General features: G+C 37.4%; 1 protein-coding gene across 6 annotated transcripts; it reads left to right on the top strand.

The window, feature by feature from the left end:
• Positions 1 to 985: 985 nt before the first annotated feature.
• Positions 986 to 11,046, top strand: LOC148817606 (tumor necrosis factor receptor superfamily member 5-like). Of its 6 annotated transcripts, XM_088938463.1 has the most exons (11): positions 3,209 to 3,427; positions 5,457 to 5,518; positions 5,911 to 5,996; positions 6,639 to 6,747; positions 7,304 to 7,429; positions 8,206 to 8,361; positions 8,614 to 8,701; positions 8,958 to 9,136; positions 9,641 to 9,660; positions 10,117 to 10,267; positions 10,498 to 11,046. In XM_088938463.1, the coding sequence occupies exons 3-10, from the start codon at positions 5,961 to 5,963 to the stop codon at positions 10,258 to 10,260; spliced, it is 858 nt and encodes a 285-aa protein (XP_088794589.1). In that variant the 5' UTR covers positions 3,209 to 3,427; positions 5,457 to 5,518; positions 5,911 to 5,960; the 3' UTR covers positions 10,261 to 10,267; positions 10,498 to 11,046. The 6 variants fall into 6 exon arrangements, with proteins under 6 accessions (XP_088794586.1, XP_088794587.1, XP_088794591.1 ...); XM_088938460.1 differs by lacking the exons at positions 3,209 to 3,427; positions 5,457 to 5,518 and adding an exon at positions 986 to 1,122; XM_088938461.1 differs by lacking the exon at positions 5,457 to 5,518 and having other exon boundaries at positions 2,646 to 3,427.
• Positions 11,047 to 13,573: the final 2,527 nt, after the last annotated feature.

The raw sequence follows: 13,573 nt of genomic DNA, 5'->3' as shown, positions 1-13,573 counted from the left end.
GCTGCACAGCCTGTACTCATTCGCTCGTACATCACATTACGTCAGTCATTACAGGGACTAGTGAGCAGGAAGGGTCACTTCACGCTGGCAATTTGGGGGAACTCATACGTTTCCTCAGTTTTTAATGTAGTAAATGAATTCCTTTTCTACGGAAGCGCATTGCTGCCACCAGGTAAAAAAATAATAATTCTTAATACATAAATAATAATAATACAAGAGTTATCTTGCAATTAATTACGAGACATTAATTGTCTCATAATTAGCAGTTAACAGATTATCTCTTAATTACGAGATAGCAACGATCACATGCGTGTATGAACCACCTGTTACATTTGCAATGACAGGATTTATAAACCGTCGATAGGTTTGCTAGCGCTCTGGGTTTACTGTTCTTGACGGTGTGCATAGATGGACTTTCCACTTTGATTTATTCCGAATAAAATGCTACAGTTTGTACCTCATCTAAACACAGTTGTTCTTGTACCTGTTCCTGCTTCAGGATATATCTGAGTGCCCTCATGGTTAACACTGTGTTTAGATTTTATTATATTTTGTTTGCACTATCTTTTCTAGGAAAATGTTATATTGCACAATCATAATGTAGGCATAATATGGCAATTTGTGCTATTGCGTGTTAATGTGCTAACTTGTTCTTTATTCAGGATATGTGTGTGTCCTCATGGTTAAAACGGTTTACATGAGGAAAAAACTGTTGCATTTCAGACTGAATAAACCCGAGGGGAAAGTCAGTCTGTGCCCATCGTCAGGAACACTAAACCCACGGGCCCAGCAAACCTATTGACGACTTGTAGGTACTGTCATTGTAAATGTAACATGTTTTTCATACACATGTGACCGTTGCTATCTCGTAATTTCATAAAAAATGTAGGGATTGTTTTCCCTGGTGGTAATTATGCGGTTCACTATGGAAGCCCGTTTCCCCCAGTTAGTAAAAAAATAAGGACTCAGTGTGCTGTCACTTCCGCCAACAAACCGAAAGTAAAGGACTGCAGGGCAATTCAACATAATGGAGTCTCTTCCTGGAGTTAGTGAACTGTTTCTCACGACAAACAACAGTCTTGTCCCCAGCTTCAGAATATAAAACTGAGAAGAAGTTGAGAAGTAAGTAACACACTTTTGTTTTTCCTGGCCGTGATGTCGCTAGGTCTGCTAGGATGTGTTGTCAAACAGAAACCACTAACAGCGCCGACTCGGGAGTTTAAACACGTAGACGAAGCAGCGTACTGAGTTGGTAAATAATACACCGCTTTGGATGTAGTTATATATAAAGATTTTTTAAAAACCGTCAAAATAAAGTATTTAATGTACAAAAAATGTAATGAGGAAAAACCACAAGGGCGTGAGGGAGTTGTTGTTTGTTCTTTGGCTGTTGGACCCAGTCAATGAGTTTAAGGGAAATGCGTCACAGACAAATGCGACTCCGAAGACGACTATCTGCAGACTACACAATCGGCTTCAACTGCCTAAAACAAGGAAACATCTTGTGCTCCTTATCAAATTAAAATCATGCTCATGAAGTCGATATCAAGTCTAACAAATGTGGGGTTACGAAACTGGTAAAAATCACGAATTCTTCATAACCCCCGATTGTAAGTGATTTCTAGACCCGAGCAGCTGGTATAGAGGCACGTGAATTCTTTATTCTCTGGCACAGCTTTGTTGAGAGGAGTAATAATCCAGGCACACTTGGTTAAACCAAATATTTATTACAGTAAACTACACAGGACACAAAACATACAACCAACACCAAGTTACATTATATTGTTACAAATGGGACTGGACAGATATTTTTAAACAACATTAATCCACAATTTGCCTAGGCATAGTAAAATAAACTGTCCTATTGTTTCTGCTCTAGGGACCCCCCCCCCAGACCTCTCTGAAGTGTTTACTCTTGCCAGTGTCACAAACCTTATCTAAGATCTTTAAGAGACATTTCTCTAATCACCCAAAGCTGTAACACAAGGTTGTGTAGGACAAATGAGAGGCAAGAAAACCACTATTTTAAAATTCTAAAGGCTCACAAGGTCTGAGGAACAGTGATACACTGAAATCACCCAAAAAGACCTGTAACAAAACTCTGTTTATCTTTTAGTGTTTAGGACAAGACTCAGCAGGTGCTCCCAGTCATTATGCTTGGGACTCGCACACCTAAAGTTTTTTGTCCCAGCCGAGCATGCAAATATGTGAAGCCCTCAAGAGATCTAGAAATAGTTTCATTTCCGTGCTTTAAAGTTGTTTTCCTTAACTAAACGTGTACGAGGTTGACTTGACGATTGTTGGTTAAGGAACATAGAAACTCCAAACGCAGAGCAGAAAAGGCTTGAAATGCCTGTTGGTTCAGTTCAGGATGTTATATTAATCACTAGCTTGGCGGGCTGTAGTCACTTAACAGCAGTGACCAGTTTGGTTCAGTGATTAAAATGACCACACAATTTTAAGTGGTGTAGAGCTGTGTTTGTTCCAAAAGCCTTAGTCTTCCACCATCTGTCGGAGAGCTAATGTTTTGTTAGTGTGGCAGGCAGTACCATGAGAGGACTGCACCAACCATAGGCCTACCACAAAAATGCAACCTTAAATAAGTACTAATAGTTCCCATATGTGTAAACAGTCTCATTCATAATACGTAATTGAATGATGGTTCGGAAGAGGTACAAAATAAACTGTGTACACAAGGCTGTGCCACTGGAGTAAGGGGTGTGGTATTCAATTTCTCGTATTAAGAATCTCTTTTCACATACCCCAGCTTGCTCTCCATGAGACACACAGACAGGGAGAGAAGCTGGGGGTCAGTGCAGGGTCAGCCATTTCAATGGTAGAAGCATTACTGTCTTTTAGATGTGGCATGATAATGTATGTATTTGATGAACACAATTTTGAGGTGTATGGTTAATACAGAACTGTGCTGAATTGTCATTATACTGAAGCATTTTCTTCAGAGTCTTACAGTATAGTCTGTTCAGCTGTAAACACGGAAGAGAACTGTTGTTAGCATATTGCACAACTTGCTTGTTTATGAGTTTCAGTAGCTTGACAGTATTTACTGGTTTGGTTTAGTTGTTAAATGTAATGTTATTAATACAAGAGCGGCATCTTTAGTTTCCTGACAGATGCTCTCAGTACAATCAGTTTAATTTCCCAAGTCAAAGAGAACAGTTTCAGATGTGGAATTATCACCTGGTATATTACTTCGTGTTTCATTATTGTGTGGGGAATTCCGATGCAGTTGCTTTTTCTTTTTCTTTCATTTTGACCTGTAATGCGATAGCCGAGTTTCTGAAGATCCACGCGTTATGGAAAAACTGGAAAACTTATAGCTGTTGATTCCTTAAGAATGAGGACGTCTACAAACAAGATCACGACTAAAAGTTTACTGTTCAACTTGGTATATTACTGCTGTTACGACGTAAGACCGTTACATTTATATTTTAACAACGTTTAAAGTATTAAGCATGTGAAGTATTGAGGTTAAAGTATTGTGTGTATCCCTCGCAGCTCTGATTTGAAGCGGTTAGAAAATGGATGAATATCGTTCATAAACATAACATGAAAAACAATTGTGTGAGGCAGGTACAGCATGGGTCGGTCTTCGTCGCTAAGCAATAGGGAATGTAGAAATGGATTGTTTGCAAGCTGGGCAGCTTCACGGAGGTAAATGCAGGAGTGATAAAACAGTTTTACATTTTAACAACGTTTAAAGTAAGAACCTTTTTTTAATTCGAATCATTTTAACCTAAATATTTATGAAATGTTACTTTCCATTGATTTGCCACACAAAATGTAGCAGTGAAGGAAGGGCGGAGAAAGCGGCTAAGATGGAGGATGATTTTTATTTGATCACCTTTTTAAAGTAAATACATTTTTAACCTCGGTATTTATGGAACGTTAGTTTACACTGACTTACTGTATCATGCAGCTCAGAGGCAGCTGTCAGTCGTTTATAATCGTGTCTACTTAAGTTTTTGTGTACTAGATTGCGTTATAATCAACACGGTACATATCCGATTTAGAGTTAGGTGTTCAGATTTGTTTTAATCTTACTTTCAGTGTCGGCACTGGTAGTATATGTGGATGTTTAAATCATTAAGAAATGATGGTTAAAGGAAGAAATCTCAGGTGTAAATTCAAAACAAGTTACATTATTTCAAAACAAGTAACTGTGCGTATCATTTTTAAAGTTCTGGATAATTGATGGAGTGCCAAAAACAACAGCAATCAAAAGAGAATATGGATTTTTGTCATCAGAGCAAAACTGCGAGTCGGGCTTCTTTCCTTCAGCCAAATTAATTGGCTGAAAGAGTATGTCTTAAAGTGATGTATAAGAAACTGTAATAAAAACTGGCATTCTGGTTTACAGTAATTATGGAAATGTTGGGGGCAGAGGAAAACCTAGAAGTTAATTTTAGAATCTTTTTTAGATTAAATAATGAATATCACAGTAGCCTTTATTGAGAAAATCCCCAAGAAAACTTTTTAATTTCACAAATAGTACTTCCCATTTAATGTGAAAGCAAATCAGCACTTTGGCTTAGATAACGCTAGTCAGCTGAGTTCCCCAGTTTCTAAAATCAGCAGCTGGTCTTGTGTTTCTTACAAGCTCTTTTCTGTCAAGCCCTTCACAGTACAATTAGACATTTCCGAGCTGCAGTTATTGTAAACTGCAGTTAATATGTAGGTAAGAGTTGTTTTGTTGCTTGAAACCTTTCACTTTTGAAAATGTAAATATCATGTTGTCATGGTTCAGTGATTTGAAACTCTTCTGACTCTCTGGAGAATGTAAAAATTTTTTTTTGTCATGTTTTTAAAACCATTTGGAAAGTTTTAATTTCTGTGAAGATGGCAGGATTAAGTCTTGAGTTTTCAAGGAGGAAAACAGGACTGCATATTTATTTGTGGGCTTATGGACACCAGGTGAAGCGATGGTCTTTAGACGGTTCCAGTGCCTTTCAAAAGTGTATTCACCTCCTTCCAATCGGGTGGTGTCCCAGTTTGTTGAATTAATAGATAAACTTTTTTAAAGATGAATAGTTGAACTGAATGCTTGTGGGTTAAAGAAGTTTTAAATGTCAGCAAAGAAAAAGCAAGAAGTAACACTTGTGGTAAAAGGACTTATGGTCACATGAGTGAAAGCTGGAACTTTGTGGTCTAAATTCAAAAAGATACATCTGAATTAAAACCAAAAAAATGTGTGCTTTGCAAGTGATTGTTAATCCGACTTTTGTTTTATAGAGTAGAATCTGAAAAGAAAGGGGTTGTCATAATCCTATATTTATTTTTTTCACCATTAATAAAATGTTCAGAGCAGTTAATCTTTCCTCCCTCTGAACAGTGAACAGTGTAACCCATTCATGCATAAGGTAAAATACACATAAGTAACCAGTTGCTGGCCTTGCTTTCTGCTTCCACATTATTGACACTCACCCCTGCTCTCACAGGTTTGATGTCCTCTCACTTTACGACTAATGTGACTGAGCTGACACCGAAAATGAGACTCACCGTCAGTGACTCCATTTCTATTTCCCTATTTCATATTACCCTGTTTCTATGTCTCTGCTCATCTATGCTCTTTCTCCATTTGTAATCACCTGATCAATAAGTGTAAGAGACGTCTGGTCTTGTACATGTGCAGCTATCACACCTGTGTTAAAAATCCTGACTTGGATCCTACAGTTTGTGAATTGTGGGCAGTGGCAGCTCAAATACAGTCTCATATTGTGTCTTTTGAACCTTCACAGTTAGACTTTACAGTAAAACTCAAGTTTGTTTCCTTATTCTTATGTATGTTTCTGTTGATTTACCACACTTTGGTCAAGTGAAAGATTACTCTGTAGCAGAATCCAATATGTTATCAATTAAATCTTTCTTAACGTGGATTTATTTTATTTTCAGGCACCATATGCTATGTGTTCACCACTTCATCAAGAACCAATCCCTGTACCATGTGGCAACTGGACATTAAAGGCACAATACAAGCAGTATGGATTTTGTTTTACATTTTGTATGGTTTAACAGTTTTATATGGTTTATATGGATTTTAACTATTTTCATTGGCATTTATTTGAGTGAATTTTAATGGAGAAATAAGTTCTCGAAAGGTTCACAGAAACAAACATAACAGAATTCTTAGTGCTTAATTTTTAGAAGTACTCCAACAGCTTTGCAGCAGTTAAACAAAATGGTAGACCACAGATATTCATGTCACATAGTGCTTCAGTCATCTTTCCCCACTTTCTACAAGAGTCTGTGGACTCCCACACACCACCTGGCCTTGACAGACTATTAACAAATCTCCAAAAGATAGAACACACAAATTCAACAATACTAATACACACAGACCAGTCCTGAGCAGTAACACAGAACAATAACTGCATCACCAAATGATATCATGACAGTTCCCACTTTGTCTATGTGCATATCCAGGGTCCCAGAGTGTTGTTATCTCAAGAGCACCCTAACGTGAGCTGTTGTATAAACTGATGAGTTATGTTTAATAGCATCACAGACTGTCAGTTATAAAAGACCATTTAATTTTGTCCCATGAAAATGCAGGTTTGTGTAAAAATTCCCTTATACCTCATATTACACAATGTAATGTGGCTTGTTTTCTTTATTTTCAGGCCAAGCCTATAGTTTTCCTGTTGTTAGTGTATAAGCTGTCTGATGCAATGCAGTGTGGCCCTGCAGAATATCTTGTTAATGGTGAATGCTGTCCCATGTGCCCTGCTGGTAGGTTGTTATACAAAGTTGTAAATGGATGATGGTGTCTGGTCAGATATCATTGAATTTCATTGATCTGTATTTATTGCACTGTTTTGGAATGACATAGTCTTCAGGGTGCAGACTCACCTAGCATTTGGTTTAAGTTGTATATTCTATAAGAAGATGGATATTTGATGGTATGGTAACAAAGGCAATGGTTTAATATTACATATCTTAATAATAGCATATAGTGAATACCTGACTGCAACAGATTTGTTTCAGTTATTAACAAAATGTATTCCATATATTGTCAAATATGAGTTATTTCTAAATCATGTAGTAATTTGGTTCTCCAGTAACATCTTTAGCTTTTCTGTAAAGATCTAATGTGGTTGAATTTAAAGTGCATTTTCTGTCCAGATTTATAATCCACTTGCCCTTACATGATTTCCTTTGTGCCTTGGAAAACATGTTTTTTCTATAGAAAGATGAAATTCTCACAGATCGGGCTGATTGCAGGCATTTACTACCTTGAAATGTATGTGACTATGCAATATATTTATCCCTTAATCTTCTCCACCAGGATCTCGGGTTCTATGCCATTGTACAGAGTTTTCAAGCACTTCCTGCATGCCTTGTGAAGGACCAACTTACACAGATCAGCCCAATAGATTAGTAACGTGTTTCCAGTGTAAAGTCTGTGAGCCAGGTGAGAATGGATCTCTTCTACCGTGTGAAGAAAATGGTAACTTCTGGTAACTGGAGGCTCACTCTGTCAGTTGTTTTCTAATAGTGCAGTACGCCTGACATTGAAGTGCTTTGTGTCACTTCATCCCTTCAGCCTACTTGTATGTTTCTCCAGCTTTTTATAACAAATGTTTACATTCACTTTAACCTAAATGTGGAAATATTGTTAAAATCCCACGTGAATGAACAGAATTATTTATCAATGCTAGGAGACAATTCAAAATGCCTATCCATGCCTTGTAAGATCTTTGTTGGGCATGTCTGATCATATTCCAGTGCTTCGCAGGACCATATATGAGCAGCTCTTTAAGAGTAGCAAACCAGTGATGAGATCTGTAAAAGAATGGGACAAAGAAAGTACTACACAGCTATTGGGTTGTTTTGACTGCTGGCGATGGGGTGTGTTTTAAAGACACATCAGAGGACATTCATGAATCTGTTGATCGTAGTGTCTGATTATTTTATTTTGCATGTGGCCTCTTGTATTCCTACCAAATGTTTTAAGGTTTTTCCCTAGAAGCCATGAGTAACCAAGAATCTCGAAGGGTACTTCTTGTATAAAAAAGCTTGTTTTCTCTCAAGAGGAAGAGATTGGGAGGGCAGAGCAGAAAGAGGTGAAAAGGGAGATAAGGAAATATAAAGGTCGCTAGAGGGAAAAGTAGAGTATATCATTGCTGTGGGTGGTAACTGGGTTACAAGGTACAAATTGTATTAAACAAATGTCACTTTTGTGCTCAGGTCTGGGACTACGAACTCTTCATGACTGTACTAGCCAGAAGGACACAGTCTGTTGGGTTTTAAGTGGATATTACTGCATAGACCAAGCAGATGGAGGGTGTAGGGCAGCTCGCCCACACACTGTGTGCACTCCGGGACAGAGGGTTAAACAGCCAGGTAAGGCTACACAGCACTCACTACACACTCTTCTGCCATCTTCCTAAATCAGCTCTCACTGATCGTGTTATCCCTCTGTGCTGTGTGTGAGGGTACATGTTCTAGAAGGACAAGCTGTGTCTGCACTGCTGGTAAACATTCTACAGTCCTACTAGAGAAATCCACTGAGATCTATTTCATAATTGCTCCAAATGAATCTTTTAAAGGTTGTTTTACATTGACACTTTTGTTTACGGCATCTTTATTTTAAAGGTTCCGATTATACTGACACTGAATGTGAAGACTGCCCTCAAAATTCATACTCAGATGGCCTTTCTACATCATGCAAACCCCACACAGAGTAAGTTGTTACCTTTTTGTTCTCCTTCAAGTAAGGAGCATTTTCAAGTCTGTAAGATCAGATCTGCAGAAAGAAGCTATCCTTTCAGTCTTGTATATCAAGACTGGTTTGATGTCAGGTCTACAACATTCTGTATTTGCTGTTTTTTCTTGCTTTATAAATAAGTTCTAACTGTCACATTCTCCTTTTTAAAGCTGTTTATTAGTTCTAACTAATGTCTAGTACTTCTAATTGATGGCCTTTCTGCTATTTAAAGCTGCGAAGCCATGGGTCTTCAGGAAATCAAACCTGGAACCTCTGAATCTGATGTTGAGTGTGACAAAAAGTCCACCCCTGTGGTTCCGATAGTTACAGCGCTGGCGATAGTCATTCCTATCACATCCATCGGAGTGGTAATATTTCTTGTTCTCAAGAAAAAAATACCGTGTTTAAAGGGTGAGTCATGCATTATACATTTTTCATTACAGTTTGCGGTTTTGTGTAAGGTTCTTCGATAGACACAAGCTATTTGGGCCTAACTCACTAAAAGCTCTTCATGATAATGTGAGAAGACCAGTAACATAGTATACTAAATTATTTTTGTTACTAAATGTACAAGTTCTTATGTTAAATGTTCTCCTTTAATGTCTGATACATTTGTATTGGATTTAGAGGTTTGCCAGTGGGCACTGGACATAAGTATAAGAAGTAAATATTTTCAATATTTCCCAACACTGGGAATAATGGTTTGTAAAATATGACCCTGCAGTTTCACAACAGAATGACATGACGAATGCTTTATATTAAAAGTACCTAGAATAGTTTTGCAATAATGTTTGTCCAAATTATTTTATGCTATTTTCATTTTACCTTGTGTTTATATGTCAGAATCAATAACTTTCAACATTAAGACTGCAGACAGATGCCTCCTGTCAACTTAATGTATTTTTTTCTTTTCAGAGGTAAAACAAGATGCAAAGGTATTTTTTTTATATTTCTTGTGATTTATGCTTAATTGTGTTGGAGATAAAAGAGATATACTATCTTATTGAGACCTGAACACTGAGCATCAGACACTGTCATCAAAAATGTATAACAACACACACAATCAATATATGACAAACAGGGGAGAGTGTGAAAAAATGTATTTGTGACTTGTAGCTGCATAACAAAACTGGACAATAAAAGCTGTGATTGAAATTACACCAAAATGGAAAACATGTAAACCCCAGAAAATTCTAAGTGCTCAGACCATTTTAATTTCAGGTTGAAAACCTTTACAGTTGCCCAAGATTTTAGCTTCAAATAAGACATTTTCCTCAAAAAAGGACTTGTGATAATGTAATATTAGATTATGTACTAATGACTCATAGCTACTTTTCACAAAGAAAAAGTAGCAAACATTGGAAACTACAATCAATTTTCATTCTGATCAGAAATCAGAAGACTCCGGAGAAAGGTCAGAGCTTGTGAACAGTGGTTCTTCCCAAGGGAATCATCCGACACCATGTCAGCCTAAGAAAACAGAAGAGAGTCAAAAGTCCTTGTATCCAAACATCGGAGAAGCCAGTCCATGCTGATCCTCTGGTATGGGGCTGTGTTGTCTGTGATGTGTTGGATGAGTGATGAGTGGATCAAAGGGGGCAGGGCTGGAGGAGGGGTCTGCCCACACTTTCTCATCCTCCTCTATCCCTGCTCCAAGACTTTTTAGTGATTCCAGATTGGGTGGATGTCATAAAAAATAATTGACTTGATTCAAAACTACATGTGTTGCATTGTGGTGTGAAGGTTGTATTTAAATACTTTTTCTTTTGCAGGTGCAGTCACATAGTTCTGAACATACTTCTGGGATTGCAATTCTGTCCTCTGGAGGCTTACAGAAACATCGGGATTCCTGAGAAGCTGTTCAGAACATCAGGACTCCTGAGAAGCTCTTCAGACTCCTGAGAAGCTCTTCAGACTTCAAACTGCCATTAGACTGAATGAACAGGCTTTGTGTGCAAGAAAGTGGACTTTAAAAAGACTGTCTTCACTTGCCTCTACAGCTCTTGGAAGACTGAAGAGTTAATGTGCTCATGGGTTTATACTCCTTCTGTTGTGTCTACATGGCAAATAGGTGAGACTTAATTTTGTATTACAGGCTTTGAGTAATTTTTAATCCAAAATCAAGTTATATTAAATTTTACTACAAAAGGCATCAGGTGAGGACAACTTTTATGGTCCTGTTTGGAATACACTAACATTCTAATTTTTGTTTTTAGAGAAGGCTCATTTGTAAAGGTTTTTTTTTCTATCAAAATAAGCTTTATTTCACAAAATACATTTCACAATATGTACATATATCAAATAAAAGCTTTCTAAATGAGGTGGTTGTCTGTTATCAATCGGGGCAACTGGATGATGGGGCTGGATTTGCACAATGAAAGAGTCACTCTGAGCCCTGTGCTTGCTTTTGTCCATTTCATTTCCCTGTCCCGGCTCTGAAACTGTGGATGTCCAGTCCTCTGCAGGAGCTCGGGGAACAGGGATTTCCTCTTTAGTCCTGGTACAGGGCCCACAGTCCCTTCCAGCGCCAGTGGCAACATCGTGCTTCACCTTCCCTCTGAGCTAGAACATTTCTGCCGTGGAATATCTGCTGCACAGCCTGTACTCATTCGCTCGTACATCACATTACATCAGTCATTACAGGGACTAGTGATCAGGAAGGGTCACTTCACGCTGGCAATTTGGGGGAACAAGAATGCGTGTTTGTGACATGGCTACTTACAGAACTTTCACAAATCTAATGATTTTATGCTTAATTGGAAGTTTGTACATTTTTCAAATTAATAACCTGTTTTAGAAATTGGAACTGCAGTTCCCCTTAAATTAATAGTCAACTTGTCTGACTGTTAATTATGATTGTCTTCTAACAACCAATCGCAATGAAATCAGAATCATAACTAGCAGAATTTAATCTGAAACTGCCTTCACAGATAGGTGTTGCCAACGAGAAAGCTTTACAGGATTGTAAGGATGTTTTACTATTTTATTTTATGACTGTGGTAGACTAAAAATAATGGGAACAAATTTTAAGATAAGTGCCTTCAATTTTAAAACTGAAGGCACTTGTCTGGCCCTTGGGTCCAGTGAGATGGACCTCTTGAGTACAGGTGCTCTTAAAACTTGGAAGGAAGGGACCCTCCACAGATGTGTGACATCTTACTATTCAATCGAAGAAGACGGGAAAGTGGATTCTGGGTAAAACAGTGTAAAATATGTGAAAAATCTTTCACTGCGTCTTATATACGCCAAGTTATCACTATATTTTGTGATTCTCTCTTTGTGGACTGTGGATATTATGTCAGTATAGCTAGCAGAAAACCTGAAATACTTTTCTCTACTTTGGCTTTGGGAACCAAGTAATATAAAGTATTTAAAGAAGATAGAGTGATGAGGTGTGATAACTGCTATGATCAGCTAAGAGCTGTATTGCTTGATTAAACCATTATAATTTTTGCTGTCAGTAAAGGAGATCTATTTTGGTTTGCAGCTGGGCTGAATCTTGGATTTGGATTTGTGGACAAGCGCAAAGCAGCTTTTAAAATTTTGGCAGTATTGTCATTGTACTTTATAATGCACAATTGTTATTCAAATCACTTTTAAAAAAATCTTTTATAAAAATTTTATATTTTATAAAAATGGGTGTATCGTGAACATTTAGTTGTTGAAAGCTTTTATGAACAAATGATTTAAAATGAGTATTTTCAAAATGTAAACTTACCTCCAGTTTTCATATACACTATTGTTATTTTTGTTAACTACTATATATTATTTTAAAATTACTTTATGATGGGGTGATGTGATTTTGCAAACCTGAAACTGTCAAACTTATGGTTCACTTTTATAATCAAGAGAATTTTTAAAGAGTAATTTGATTTATATTACTGATATACTGAATTAATATATCTAATGATGCCTTCTTTGTAAAATTAGTATATTTTGATAACGAGCGCAGTGTGGGAGATACCTGCAGTTAGCCCAGTTCAGGGGAACTTTGCATATTAAAACCTTTAGCCTTTTGATATGCAATAGGCTTCTTAGCTTTAAATTGAAACAGGTTTCTTTGAACACAAAATACTTCACCAAACGAGCTAAATCCCCACCATAACACATTTCAGCTGCAATGAACTAGTCCTTTCTCGTTCCCCTTCAACAATTTTTACGGCCTAACTACGTTTTTTCGGTGACACGCCTTTTATCTGTGCAGTCTCTCGGGCGACCTCTAGTGGCAGGGGGTCGGAAATTAAACATTCCGCCATTTCAAGTCTAAAACCGCTTAAAATACTTTCTGCGTCGGTTAGTGACTCTTTGGGCTAAATAGCACTAATGTTTTATTGTACTGCATTTTACAATACATATTGTTCTTATTATTCTCATTATGCCTCTGGCTGCCAGGAAACTTCATAATTAAGCTGCGCCACACGAATTTACTAAGACAGCTATAAATGGGGTCGTTAAGGTCCTGTTTGGTATATTTAACTGCACACGCTGCTCCGGTCAGATAGTGTATCTGGAAGGCAACATCTTTTCATTTACATCACTATAAATTTGTAATCGGAGCACAATGATGCTGAGAAATTAAGACTATAAGGATGGTGACGTAACTGTGACTTCTGTTGTCATTCAAGCCTGTACAGTAAATAGTATTTGCATCTACTTAAATGTTTTATTTTGTTTTTACGTTCCTCGTGTTTAGGTGCAGCGTGTCAGATGGTTCGATTAAAATGGTTCAATTTCAGACGTGTGTTCATGAAAACTAAAAGCTTTAATTAAAAAATGGTGTCGTTTAAGTCGAGTAGCAGTGTTTGAACTTATTTCGAAGCGTCAGTCGGCTAACAGTTCTCGGAAAGT

The sequence above is a fragment of the Atractosteus spatula genome, chromosome 20 (genome assembly GCF_055471065.1).
Source record: "Atractosteus spatula isolate fAtrSpa1 chromosome 20, fAtrSpa1.hap1, whole genome shotgun sequence".
In the NCBI taxonomy this organism is placed as follows: Eukaryota; Metazoa; Chordata; class Actinopteri; order Semionotiformes; family Lepisosteidae; genus Atractosteus; species Atractosteus spatula.
This window is presented reverse-complemented; position numbering and strand designations above follow the sequence as displayed.

Excerpts from the sequence above, each read along its gene's own strand:
- LOC148817606 (XM_088938460.1), top strand. The coding sequence starts at position 5,961 with ATGTGGCAACTGGACATTAAAGGCACAATACAAGCA. Across the intron at positions 5,997-6,638 it reads TTAAAGGCACAATACAAGCA|GCCAAGCCTATAGTTTTCCT; the intron begins GTATGGATTTTG and ends CTTTATTTTCAG. Across the intron at positions 7,430-8,205 it reads GTGTAAAGTCTGTGAGCCAG|GTCTGGGACTACGAACTCTT; the intron begins GTGAGAATGGAT and ends TTTTGTGCTCAG.